This window comes from Carassius gibelio, chromosome B3 (assembly GCF_023724105.1).
Source record: "Carassius gibelio isolate Cgi1373 ecotype wild population from Czech Republic chromosome B3, carGib1.2-hapl.c, whole genome shotgun sequence".
Classification (NCBI taxonomy): Eukaryota; Metazoa; Chordata; class Actinopteri; order Cypriniformes; family Cyprinidae; genus Carassius; species Carassius gibelio.
This window is the reverse complement of record NC_068398.1, coordinates 18,967,927-18,980,224: the sequence shown is the minus strand read 5'-3', so window position 1 is coordinate 18,980,224 and position 12,298 is coordinate 18,967,927. Positions and strand designations below refer to the sequence as shown.

Genomic DNA, 12,298 nt, shown 5'->3' with positions numbered 1-12,298 from the left:
ATATATTTTTGGCTTCAAATAAAAGTTTATAACATTGTGAATCACCTCGTAGATGGTTGTTCTGGGTCATGACCTGTTTTATAAATTTAATAAAGACAATCTCCTATGGGGAAAAAATTACTGGGATGTATACTGTTGAAAAATGGAAGGTGACTCTATATAATAATAATCTGTCATTGAAAGTGAATTCAAATAGCAGCAATACACACAGACAAAACCCAGAAAGCAATGTGGAAAGTATGTGGAAGAGGATTTGACTGTCAATTTTAGTCCAAACTTGCCTTTTTTAGTATACAATAAGCACAGATAGTTGGCGAACAGACTGTGGCTGATCTGTGGGCATGTCGTCTGAGGCTGAGACTAGCTAACATACACATATGCACACTTTCACACACAAATCTAAATCTATTTGAGTAGTAAACATGCATTGCCATATTGCGTGTGACTTCATCGCTGTGGTAACAGCTTCTGGAGTTAGTTGCCATGCCTGATCTCGTGATACAGTGCTTTAGAGCTCATACGTCACATGGCATATGATATATGTCACATGACCAGAAGCACTTCACCTGCAGGGCAATGGAGACCCGAATCTCTGCTGAAGTCTGTGATTCTTACACATTTATTCTACATGGTACAATTATGTGCAAAAGAGACTTGATTAACTCCAATTCATTAAGACGAAATCCAGCACTCAGCACAAAAGAAAAATTAAAACAGACTCCCAGCAGGCTCAAGTCTGTCAGCTCAAGCAGTTCACAGGCTCAGATCAGGAAATGTGTACAAGTGTGTGGCTTGAACACAGAGACCTTCTCAACAAGTCATCAATCATCGCATCAAGTTGCCACATTGCTTGAAAACTGTCTAATGTGAATATGAATGATCTCTACTTCTTGTTTCTAGAATTTTATTGAACAGAAGCAAATAGCCAACTGATTCACAATGTTTTAACGCAGATGTATTTGTTATCCAGCTTTCTGTCTCTATATGCCAGCATGGGGAAGTGCATACTGGCATCTGTTTCTCTGAACTTTGTAGCTATGCAGTTTCTCGCTCTCTCACTTCTTTTTTCTCTCAGCTGAATTTTTGCCGCAATAAATAGACTGCCTAATTGGATCTTGTGTTCATCAAAATGGTGATACACATCTCAGTTGGACTGTGCCCTTCTAGGAGGTGAGCAGTTTGATTGTCTGTAATTCCATTATGGCGTTATCTTTCTGGCCAAAGACCCTGTCCAGCCCTAATAGGTCCTAATGCATTCTGTGTTGTCTTTTTTTCACTGGATTTAAATGTGCAGCTCTGCAAAAGTGGAATTGATACAAATGCTTCAGTTTTTTCTTTTCTTTTCTTTTTTAAATAATGTCCAAGTTAATCACTTTAGCAAAGTTTGTTCTATTTTCTGCTTATTTAAAAACAAAACGGAAAATCGTAAAGAAGACCTTTGTCTCAACATATACGCAATAATTTGAGCAATTCTCATTTTCTACTTAAAACTTCAACATTTTTAAAAACATAAAATATTAAATCTAGTAAGCACCGAATCAAGTTTTTGCTATTGCGTGAACGCGTCAAAGATCAGACAAATGAACACATGCATCTTGAAATGCCGATGTTTTGCAAAGTGCTACACCACGTTTTTTTTCTGCCATCTAGTGGTTTAGATGAAAATAATATAAATGGCGCCTTTAGCCCCGTTGTACCCTATATTTAAAAGCTGCCTTTCCGAAATAATTAACACTTAGACTAAAGTATTCATGGCCATTTTACCTGCTGTAAATCAGTAATACCACACTTGTTGGACATTTTAAAGAAATCGTTTTCGAAGGCCCGACACAGAAACAAAGAGACAAACACGTACACATAGACACAAACACGTATGTTAACACATTTAGGTGTCCACATACTGTAGAATGAACCAAGAGTTGATTAACTGTAAGATTAAGTTACTGCCGCTGGCTAAAGAATGACATGACCTCGCCCTTGGCTTGTGTCCTATGTGTGAGGGACGTTTGGACGGACAATCAGACAGAAAGATCAGTCCACAGAAGGAGAGGACAGGCATGTAATGAGAAGGACAGGCAATAAGAGCAAACAGAGGGGAAAGGGAGAAAGAAAGAGACATTACCCCTCTCCTTCCCCACTGCCTCCTGCACTGTAGGTGTTGAGAGATGATCAGAGACAGGAAGACAGAGACAGACAAAGCCAGAGACACATACAAAGACACACAACACACACACAGACAGAAAAAGGGGCAGGGAAAGAATGGGGGTTTTGAAGCAGGAGAAATATCAACATGAGACAGAGAAAACAATCACAACATAATGGCAGAGCTCCTAGTTTGGTTTATATGTGGACACCTAATCTAGTGTGAACACTTAAAACAATCTAAATACAAATACAAAAATACATATATGCAAACAGAGTCCAATAATTAACTTTTTGCTACACATTGGTTGGCAAATTGGGAAGCACTTATCATAAATATAGACTTTTTTTTTTCTTGCAGTCAAAATATTGTATTTAACATGATTCACCAAAACACATTGTGTATTTGTCCCTATGACAAAAATAAAATAAAATAAGACCTCTATTTTCTGTGGTGGTCACAAAATTACATTTTCCAGTTTCTAGAAAATTGGTCAATTACACGTTCATTTACTCGCCAAAGCCTCTTTTTACTTGCATTTGACGCTCTGCAAGTGCTAATTTTGGACTCTGTTCACAAAACACTAAATAAACATGCACCGATACAAACACACAGATATGAGTCACTCCCTGAAATTGAGTAAAAGGTTAACAGCAGACTCTGTGAGAGACAGCAGAGATACGGGAACTGTTCCCACGCTCACAGCCAGGGAGCGCCAGTCACCCCAGAGCGCCTGCCGGGCTGAGCGCACTATCGCTGTGTGCACAGAGAGAGGGAGAGAAAGGGCAACTGGAGAATCTAGCCTTGATAGCAAAGAGTACAGAGCTTTTTGGGACAGGCAGGTGCATCCAAATGCCTCTTTATGAAATGCCAAAAATCTCATGCAGGACCTAAAGACGTGGGTGCAAATGGAAGTGAGGTTGGTGGGACTGGTGGTAGGGGAAAACAAGACTCAAGGATTCAAGTTTCTTTAAGAAAGTCATGCTGGGAAAGATCATCAGTGCAGTTTGCAAGCTCTATTTGTGCTCTCAAACAATGTAATAGTTTCTACTGTTTTATTTTACTATTTATATCAAATTTGAGTTCTAGAAATATTGTTATTATAAATAACAATACATCGGTTCTTAAAATGTGGCATAAAAACATTTCAAAACAAACTATTACAGTACACCTTCATCAACTATTTCACACAAAGTCTGAAATATTGTACTTCAGTTTTTAGTGGTCAGATGCCAAAAATACATTCAATGAGAATGAGAATTTCAGCATCAGATTCTACACGAACACCTCTAGTGCAAAATTATTTGCAGGTATGTTAAGGTGTTAACATTTAGTTGTGTCAGACTTGTGCGAACAGGTCTTTATTAATATAATTCTGACAGCCAATCACATTTTCTACGCATGATGCATGTCATGTGTTGTGTTTGTCCTCCAAGTCTAAAAAAAAACTTTTTGTGGAAAAAATGTTTGCACATTTACAGATTTACAGTTGTTCAGGGACTGATGAGGACAAACACAATATTACGATTTCAAAGCTTTCAGATTCTGGTATTTCAGGAAGAAAACAAAATGATCTGGGTTCATATTTCTTCCATTCATGCTTTCATTCTGGTCATCTTACATCTTGATTCCCAGAATCTATTCTCATGCTCTTTACAAAGTCTGGAAAAGAGCTTTTGCATGCATTTGTTTCCAGTTTCATATTAACAGATGCACCTTTCTGACCTCTCCCTCATATTAGTAACTCTCTCAGTCCAGTAGTTGGGCTGTATGCTTCCGCTGCAATCAGATACACAACCTGGAACAGTCATTTCCCTTTATTCCTCTTGTCAGCTATCCTGACCACCAATCAGACCCCTTCTATTTGTTCCTCCCTTTATTTAAAGTAGTTTGTTTAAGAATTCCTGATCATTTCAGTTTGATCTTAATTATTAAAGCGGTTATTTTCTGCATGGACTGTGACAAAAAAACATACTACACTGGACCCAACTATAAAACCCTCATAACACGAATAAGCAATATAACTAATTTCACATGCAAAGAGATCACCTAATCATAAGAGGGCTCATTTACATAAATCCAAAATATAGAGGTACATAACTAACTATAAATAGACAATCAATGGTATATATTGTAGCATATGGTCTCTTAAATGTTGTACCCTTGCTCTTTCGTTTCTTTCTTCTTACTGTCTGTTTTCTCACAGGTTCCAGATATGTGGCATAAAAATGGAGTGTAGAAATACCTGAGGTAAGTGTGGCTGGATGCTCCAAAGAGTCCTGGGCACTAAAGGGTTAAAGGTGCCCAGGTAGGGTTATCACCCTCATGGAAATGGGCCCAAGTTCACCTACCCAGGCACTGGGCAAAATGTTGTGCATGATGGGGCAGGGTGGGGATATTGGTCGAGAAATTATCAAAAGGAGATCTGTGGCTTAATGTGTGTGTTTTGGGGGTTGGGGGAGGGGGGTGTTGGGGGGTGGGGGGTGAAGAGAGGAAAAGATAGGGTCAAAATATGCCAAACGCACAGAACTGAGTTGGGGAAGGAGAGTAAGGGAGAGAAATGGTGAGAGAGAAAAGAAAGAGAAAGAGAGAGAGACAGCTGGGTTGTATGGGGAGCAGGCTGGCGCTCCAGGGTGGCAGAGCTATGCCGACTGCACAGGCGTTTGACCTGTAGGGAGCAAGATGAGGAAGGACGAGGAGAGGCAGCAAGCAGGAGAGGAGAGAGGAGTGGGGCATGAGCGCTGGGGCCTTGATGACACTTACGTGAAGGCGAACGCCACCAGGGCACCACTAACCACTATAAAGTCCAGGATGTTCCATAAGTCACGGAAATATGAGCCTTGATGCAGGACAAGACCTAAATCTACCATCTGAAACAGAAAGAGAATTATTTCGTAAGTGCACTGTTGTCAAAGTTTGAGGTCTTTGAAAGGAGTCTCTTCTGCTGAGAAGATAATTTATTTGATCAAAAATACAGTAACATTTTTGAAATAATATTACAATTTAGAATAATATTTTTTTTATTTGAATATAAAAGTAAAATGTAATCTATTTCTGAGAATCTTCAGGAGCCATTGCTCCAGTCTTCAGCGTCACATGATCCTCCAGAAATCATTAAAATATGCTGATTTGCTGTTCAAGAAATATTTGCTATTATCAATGTTAAAACAGTTGTGCTGCTTAAAATGATACAGGTATGCATTTTTGAGGATTATTTAATGAAAATAAAGCATATTTTTTTAATAATTAAAAAATAATAACAATTACATTCACGATTCCCATATTTGTATTGTAATTCTTTATGATATTTACAGAAATCACTGTTTTAAAATTCACAGACATTTCTGGGGTTTTCCAAAAGCATGTGCAACTATATGAACTTGAAATTAATATGAACACTATACTACTTCAGATTATTGCATGACACAACATGGAGACCAATTAACAACTCTTTAAGTACAAAATACATAAGTATAATTTGTTGAAGGGTGAAGCATAGACCATCATACCCCAGACAGCTGTGCAGGATAGATACTTACCTTAATGAGCATCTCAAAGGTGAACACACCAGTGAACACATAGTCAAAGTACCGCAGGACCTGCAAGCACATTGTTAGCAATAAAATTAAGTCCTTAATGACAAATCAATATGACAAGATGAATATAAAGAATGAAAAATTAACAGATGAAAAATATGGAGAAATAAACTAATAAATCAGGTAATGATTAGAAGCACAGATGGATAGATAGATTAAATGGTTTCTAGTCCAGTAGACAAAAATAAACTGAGCCACAGAGACATAAAGAGAGGACGTTGAGTTGTGGGACTGTCTCACATTGTTGCGGGGGGAATCGGGCCAGACAGGGTCTTCAGCGGCCAGGGCAATACTGCTCATTGCAATGACCAGCAGAATACACATCTCAAAATATCTGAGCGTGACAATATAGTGGCACAACCTCCGAAATCTACAATGGAAGTTCATAAAAAGACCTGTTAACAACAAAAACAACCACTTCTTTTGAAAGAAAACTTGTTTAATTTAATATTTAAAAAAATCAGAGGCGAAAGCAGGTGACTCGAGTCAGTTTTGTTTAATGTCAACATGATGCTTGAGTGCTTGCACCCTATTTTACTTTAATAATTAGAGAATTGGAGGAATTTCCCAATTAAACAGGATAATAAACAGTAGAAAATAAGTAGGACATGACTTAATTTTATCCGTTGGAATTGATTGGACTTCGAAAAGTGGTAATTATATACCAGATATTATTAATATTTTTATTATAGGTAATGCAATTTTAATATTGACCAGCTGCAGAGTCACAGTGCCAGTACTGGCAGTAAAATTAGCAATTTTCACAGAGATGTCTGCACTCACGGGTTGGTGGTAGACAGAATGAACATTGAGGAGAAGGGTGGCATGGGTTTAGGCCCCCCATCATCTTTCTCATCATCATCATCGTCACCCTTTGTGTCCTCCTTCTTGGGCAGGGGCTCTGTGTTTGCATTTTTATTGACTGTGGAGACGTGCGGAAGGGAAACAACATGATGATTAAGACGATAAATAAAAAGGTCAGCTCTTTAGCTCTTTCTCTTACCCTGTAGGATGGCATTACTGGAAGGGAACATCGGGGGAATGTCCACGGCAGTGTAATCAGGTTTCATGCCCAGGTGACCAGTGCTGGTAACATTAGCAGTGGTAGAGGAGGGCTTGGTGAGAATGAGGCTGCTCTCTGTGCCAGTATGTGCCAAGCCGGCAGTGTGGGCACTGTTAGCCAGATTGAGCAGACTATCATGAGGAGTGGAGTTACTAGGTGGCTGGGTGGCAAGCTTGCTGTTCATGGCATTGTCCAGGTCCTCACTGTACTGACTGTCCTGCCTGGACAGAGTCTTCTGAATGGGACGAGTGGTGGAGAGAATGGGGCCACTTCCATGACCATCCCTGGAAAAAGAAGACAGCAAGATTATACGTTTAAATCATGCTTGTTAGGAACCTTTTGGAATGCTATGAAGTGTGCCACTTATATATATGTAGAATACTACCATAGCAAAAATCTGAGGTAGGCATGATTTTTTTAACAAAAAGATGTACTTTTTAAAACCCTGGACCACAAAACATGTCTCAAGTAGCGCATTTATTTTTGTAACAAAATCCAACAATAAATTGCATTGGTCAAAATGATTGATTTTTCTTTTATGCCGAAGATTACTAGGACATTAAAGTTACAGGTTGTAGGACCTACCACTAGAGGGCACACTATCAAAACAATAACAATTGCGTGGATTGATGACGCTAAGAAGGAGCGTGGAATGATGGGATTTGTTGTCTTCTACCCAACCGCTGATGGCCATCAATCAGACGGAAAGATAAATCATGGATTTAAAACGAGTTCAATGATTTGCGCGAGTAGATTACATACAAAGTCAATGCAAAGACGTGATCAGACTATGGATCAGACGCGTCCTCACGCGGGTCTAGAGACGCGATGCCCCGCGTTTGGTGTGTATGCCCCATAATACTAATCTTGTTGATCGTTATAATAGCATATATTTTCTGTAAAGATACGAATCAAAACAACTCACCTGTTAAGTAAAACACAAGTGAAATTGGCATTTCTTTCTAGTTGAAGTTTGTCGCGAAGCTACTTCCGCATTTGTCAACGACACTGTTGTCATGTGGTTTCTACGTCAGTAAAGGCGGTAACAAAGGGTAACTAATGTCATTGACAGTCACCCAGTCTGACTGCGGGGTTGCTGGAGGATACTCGACCATGGTTTGCCTTCTGAGGAACTTACTGGAGGAGGAAAAAGGTGATCGCATCCCTGGATGATGGCGAAAGGCGCCGCAAGCATGACACTGGCCAGCTTTCCTGCCACTTACCTTTTACCCAATACACTGGCTCAAAAAAAAAAAAAAAATAATGGCTCAACGCGAAGACTGTGAAATCTTGCAAAGGTGTTCGGTGTTGCCCAGCCCACAGCTTTACAGATATCTGACAAAGAGGTGCCGTATGACAACGCAGGACAAGGCAACACTCCATGTGGGTCCTCATCCCTAGGGGGCACGGCTTGCCTTGGGATTGGTACTCCAAGGTGATGGCATCCACTATCCAGTGGGCCAACTTCTGCTTTGAGACAGCCTTCCCTTTCTTCTGACCTCAGTAGCAGACAAAGAGCTGTCCAGAGCTTCTAAAGCACTGAGTGTGGTCCATGTAAGAGCACTGCACATATACGGAACACAGCAGTGCCAAGGCTGGATCTGCCTCCTCCGAGGGGAGTGCCTGCAGGCTCACCACCTGATCGCGAAAAGTCATGGTGGGAACCTTGGGCATGTTTCCGGGATGTGGTCTCAGGACAATGTGAGAGTAGGCAAGCACGAACACAAGGCACTCTTCCCTCAGAAATGTTCGGAGGTCCCCAACCCTCTTGATGAAAGTGAGCGTGGTCTGGAGTGCTGTCTTAGCAGACAGGAACTTAATCTTGACTGAATCCAGGGGTTCAAAGGTAACCCTTTCAAAGTCCAACCAGGATGATAGAAAGGTCCCAGGAGGGCACCAGAGGTGGCCTAGGAGGATTTAACCTTCAGACACCCCTTGTGAACCCTTGTGCTTTCCCAGGGACTGGCCGTCCACTGCATTGTGATGTGCTGCCATATAATAATAATTTGATACATTTTTATTGCACTTTTCTGGGTACTCAAAGCATTTTGATATAGCAGCAACATACACTTTCAAGGTGGATGGTAACAGCCTATGCTCCAACCTTTCTTGCAGGAAAGTAATCACTGTTCCAATCGTGCATCTCAGAGGGTCTTCTCGTCGAGAAGAACATTAGTTTGTGAAAAGACTCCACTTCAGTGCATAGGCTTGACTCGTTGAGGGAGTTCTAGCCTGAGTGATGGTGCCCACCACTGCTTGTGGCAGACCACTCAAGTGTGCCGTGTCCCATCCATGAGCCACACATGGAGGTTCCACAGGCGGGAGCCAAGCCCCTGAAAAAGGAGGTCCTTCCTCAAAGGGATGCACCAGGGATGGACTGTCGCAAGGAGCATGAGTTCCGGAAATCAGGTCCGGGTGGTCTCCTTTGCACTTTTAGGAAATCTGCTCTTTTAGTTGAAGTGCCCAGGACACTCACTACAGACAGGGACACTGCTGTCACGCCAACCAATACAGCTTCCAGACTGATGATAAATGGCTTTGTGGAGATCACCTGTTGACTATTTATACCTGTATGCACTGGGAGTGGCATTGGCATCTTCTCTTAAAGTTAAAAATGATTGGGGCTCCCAAGTGAATCCTCTAATGTTGTAATGATATAACTCATAGGAATCGATAGATAGGGAACTTCATTTGTTATTAGTAATTTACATATATACATATATACACATATGTGTACATACATACATATTGATAGATCGATAGATAGAAAGATAGATAGACAGACAAACAGGAAGACAGACAGAAAGATAGATAAAGTAGATTGATTTATCCCCTTGCAACATCTGTGAAAATGTGAGTAATTTTAACAAAATAAGAGAGCAGAAATTACTGAAATAACCCTATTCAAAAGTTTGTGAAACATTGTTTCTTTTGCATATTTGGCATCTTCTGCATATTTGAACACTTTCCAGCAATGTATACTTTTGAGATCCATCTTTTTTCACACTGAGGACAATTGAGGGACACAAAAACAACTATTGGAAAATGTTTAAACATTCACTGATGCTCCTGAAGAAAAGAGCCAGGAAGTGAAAACTTTTGAACAGGATGAAGAGGTCCAAATTTCTTTTATTTTGTAGAAATATTTTTTTTTCCTTTTAGCACTGCCCTTCGGAAGCAACAGATAACACTTGAATGTTTCCCAGAAAAACAAATTAAGTACAATTTACCTTGATCTTCAAATTCAAAAAGTTTTCACCCCCCAACTCTTAATACATCTCGTTTCCTTCAGGAGCAGCAGTGAATGTTTAAACATTTTCCACTAGTTGTGTATGAGTCCCTCAATTGTCCTCAGTGTGAAAAGATGGATCTCAAAATCATACAGTCATTGCTGGAAAGGGTTCAAATATGCAAAAGATGCTGGAAAACGGAATATTCCGCAGGATATGGAGGATTTTTCTGAGGAACAGTTCTCAGTTTAACTGTTCAGAACAAACAAGGGACTCATGAACAACAAAACAAAAACACAGTCATGAATCATCCAGGTAACAGAACACAGTATTAAGAACCAACTTTTGTCTTGTGGAATAAGTGTAAACATATTTTATGAAAATATCTTGCTCAGGACAGTACTAAATAAAAAATAACATGCATTTTTTATGATCTCTCTTATTTGTTTAATATTACTCACATTTTCACACATTTTCAAGCTGCACTGTGTATTTATGTATATACACATATTTACATATATATAAATTGTATATACATATATGTATAGAAAATAATTTATATAGATGAATTTAGACTAAACTCACTTCCTGGTACGGTGTCGCACCCCTCTATCTTTTCTTCCTTCGCCCTCATGGCGATGATGTCTGTGTTTCCGCTCTCCTCCATCTGCATGCTCACACTCAGGACCTCTTTCCTTGCCCTTATTCCGGTGTCTCCTCCCTCCGCCCTCTCCCTCTTCCTTAGCAGCTCTATGGTGTTGGCGAGCCTGGCTGCAGCGCTCACCATGCTGATGTCTGCGGTGAGACTCTCTACCCTCCCCATTGTCCTCTGAGCCTAAAAGACTCCTACGGGATCCTGTGGAGTCCCCCCTTTCCAGTGCAGTCCAGGGCTCAGACCCTCCACCTCCTCCTCCACTCTCCCCCTCATTGAAGTTGGGCTGTTTGTGCAGGAGCTGATGAGTGCGCTGAGGCTGGCCGTCACCCGGTCGAGTTTTGTTGGTATTGTTATTGCGGTTCTCCTGAGGGTCCACGACCAACGGCCGGTCCAGATGTGTCTTCATGTCGGGACGAATGTGACGGGAGTATGAGACCTAGAGGCATGATAAAAACAAAACAAAGGCCACACATTTGTCAACCAAATAAGAACTTCATTTAAGACAAATATTAACCAAAATATTAAAGCTGTAGGGATTTCGTTCTTGTGTGGAACATAAAATAAACTATTTTTAATATGATTTTATTTTTGAAAATCAATATTTTTGTGTTGAAACTGGGGGTCACTGTATACACTATTATTAGGAAACACATTAAAAAAACACCAATAGCAGTATACTTGTTAATGCATTAAGCTTTTAATTATTTTTATATCATGCCCAATTTATTCCCCTTTATTGTTCATAAATGGTTGATATTTAAATTTGATACTATTTCTTCTAAATAAATAAAAACTTACCAATCATTTTAAATGAAACTAATCATAAAATAAAAAAAGGAATCACACAACACTATAAATGTATATTAATTTTGAGATTGGAGACAACATTTAAAACAGTGTTATCAAATGTAAAGAAGTAAAAAAACAAAACAAATAAATAGTTGAAAAGTACAATATGCAGTTTTTGACCAATGCAATGAAATTTTTTTTTTTTTATCAGCTGATAACTGATATTTATATCCATCCTCTTTGACCAAGCATGTCTTTCTCCGTCATTTCTTCTCACCTTCCAGCGATCTTCAGGGTCCAACTCATTGTAAAGCACCTCTCTGCTGTTCACCAGAGTCTGTCGTCTCAGCTCACTAGTGCGCTGCTCCCATACCGACTTACAACCTTTGTGGTTCTTCTGTTGCTCTTTACTGCAAAAAAAGAGAGAGACACAGAGAGAGAGATACATTTATAGTTGATCTGAGATTAGTAATCACCAAGAGGGAAAAGTGAGGTTGCTGCAGATACCACAGGCTGAAAATGCCCACCTACAAGCTACCAGCTACCATTTGTTAAAGAGGATGATTGCACCGCTTGGGTCAAACTCACTCACAGAGCACACACACAGAGAGAAGATAACTATAATAATTCTGGGAGTGAACACATCACAGGCGCCCAACCCTCAGAGCAAAGCATGTGAAAGAGAGAAAGTAAAGGAGATAAGAGGAGAACAGCAGGTGATGAGTAGCAGGATGAAGAGAGAAGAAGAGATGAGGAGTGACAAACCCGTCCCATCCCACCCAGCGGTCTGGAGAACAGAGCGGGGAGCAGCACAGAGAACCG

General features: G+C 40.1%; 1 protein-coding gene and 1 long non-coding RNA gene across 28 annotated transcripts in view; both read right to left on the bottom strand.

The window, feature by feature from the left end:
• The window catches only part of LOC127952123 (uncharacterized), a 6,444-nt gene extending 4,131 nt beyond the window's left edge, over nucleotides 1-2,313 (bottom strand). For 3 of the 13 annotated variants that reach the window (XR_008152816.1, XR_008152818.1, XR_008152824.1), the window contains exon 1: nucleotides 1-2,308. This exon is cut by the window's left edge. This is a non-coding gene — a long non-coding RNA (uncharacterized LOC127952123). The other 10 variants (XR_008152817.1, XR_008152827.1, XR_008152815.1 and 7 more) reach the window with 8 other exon arrangements.
• Nucleotides 1-12,298, bottom strand: part of cacna1aa (calcium channel, voltage-dependent, P/Q type, alpha 1A subunit, a) — a 114,434-nt gene that overhangs the window by 53,056 nt on the left and 49,080 nt on the right. For all 15 annotated transcript variants that reach the window (XM_052550429.1, XM_052550432.1, XM_052550430.1 and 12 more), the window contains 7 exons: nucleotides 11,754-11,886; nucleotides 10,618-11,123; nucleotides 6,743-7,086; nucleotides 6,523-6,661; nucleotides 5,980-6,109; nucleotides 5,683-5,742; nucleotides 4,907-5,013 (listed from right to left, as the gene is read on the bottom strand). In XM_052550429.1, the coding sequence (XP_052406389.1) occupies nucleotides 4,907-5,013; nucleotides 5,683-5,742; nucleotides 5,980-6,109; nucleotides 6,523-6,661; nucleotides 6,743-7,086; nucleotides 10,618-11,123; nucleotides 11,754-11,886 (1,419 nt within the window). The remainder of the gene's footprint in view (nucleotides 1-4,906; nucleotides 5,014-5,682; nucleotides 5,743-5,979; nucleotides 6,110-6,522; nucleotides 6,662-6,742; nucleotides 7,087-10,617; nucleotides 11,124-11,753; nucleotides 11,887-12,298) is intronic.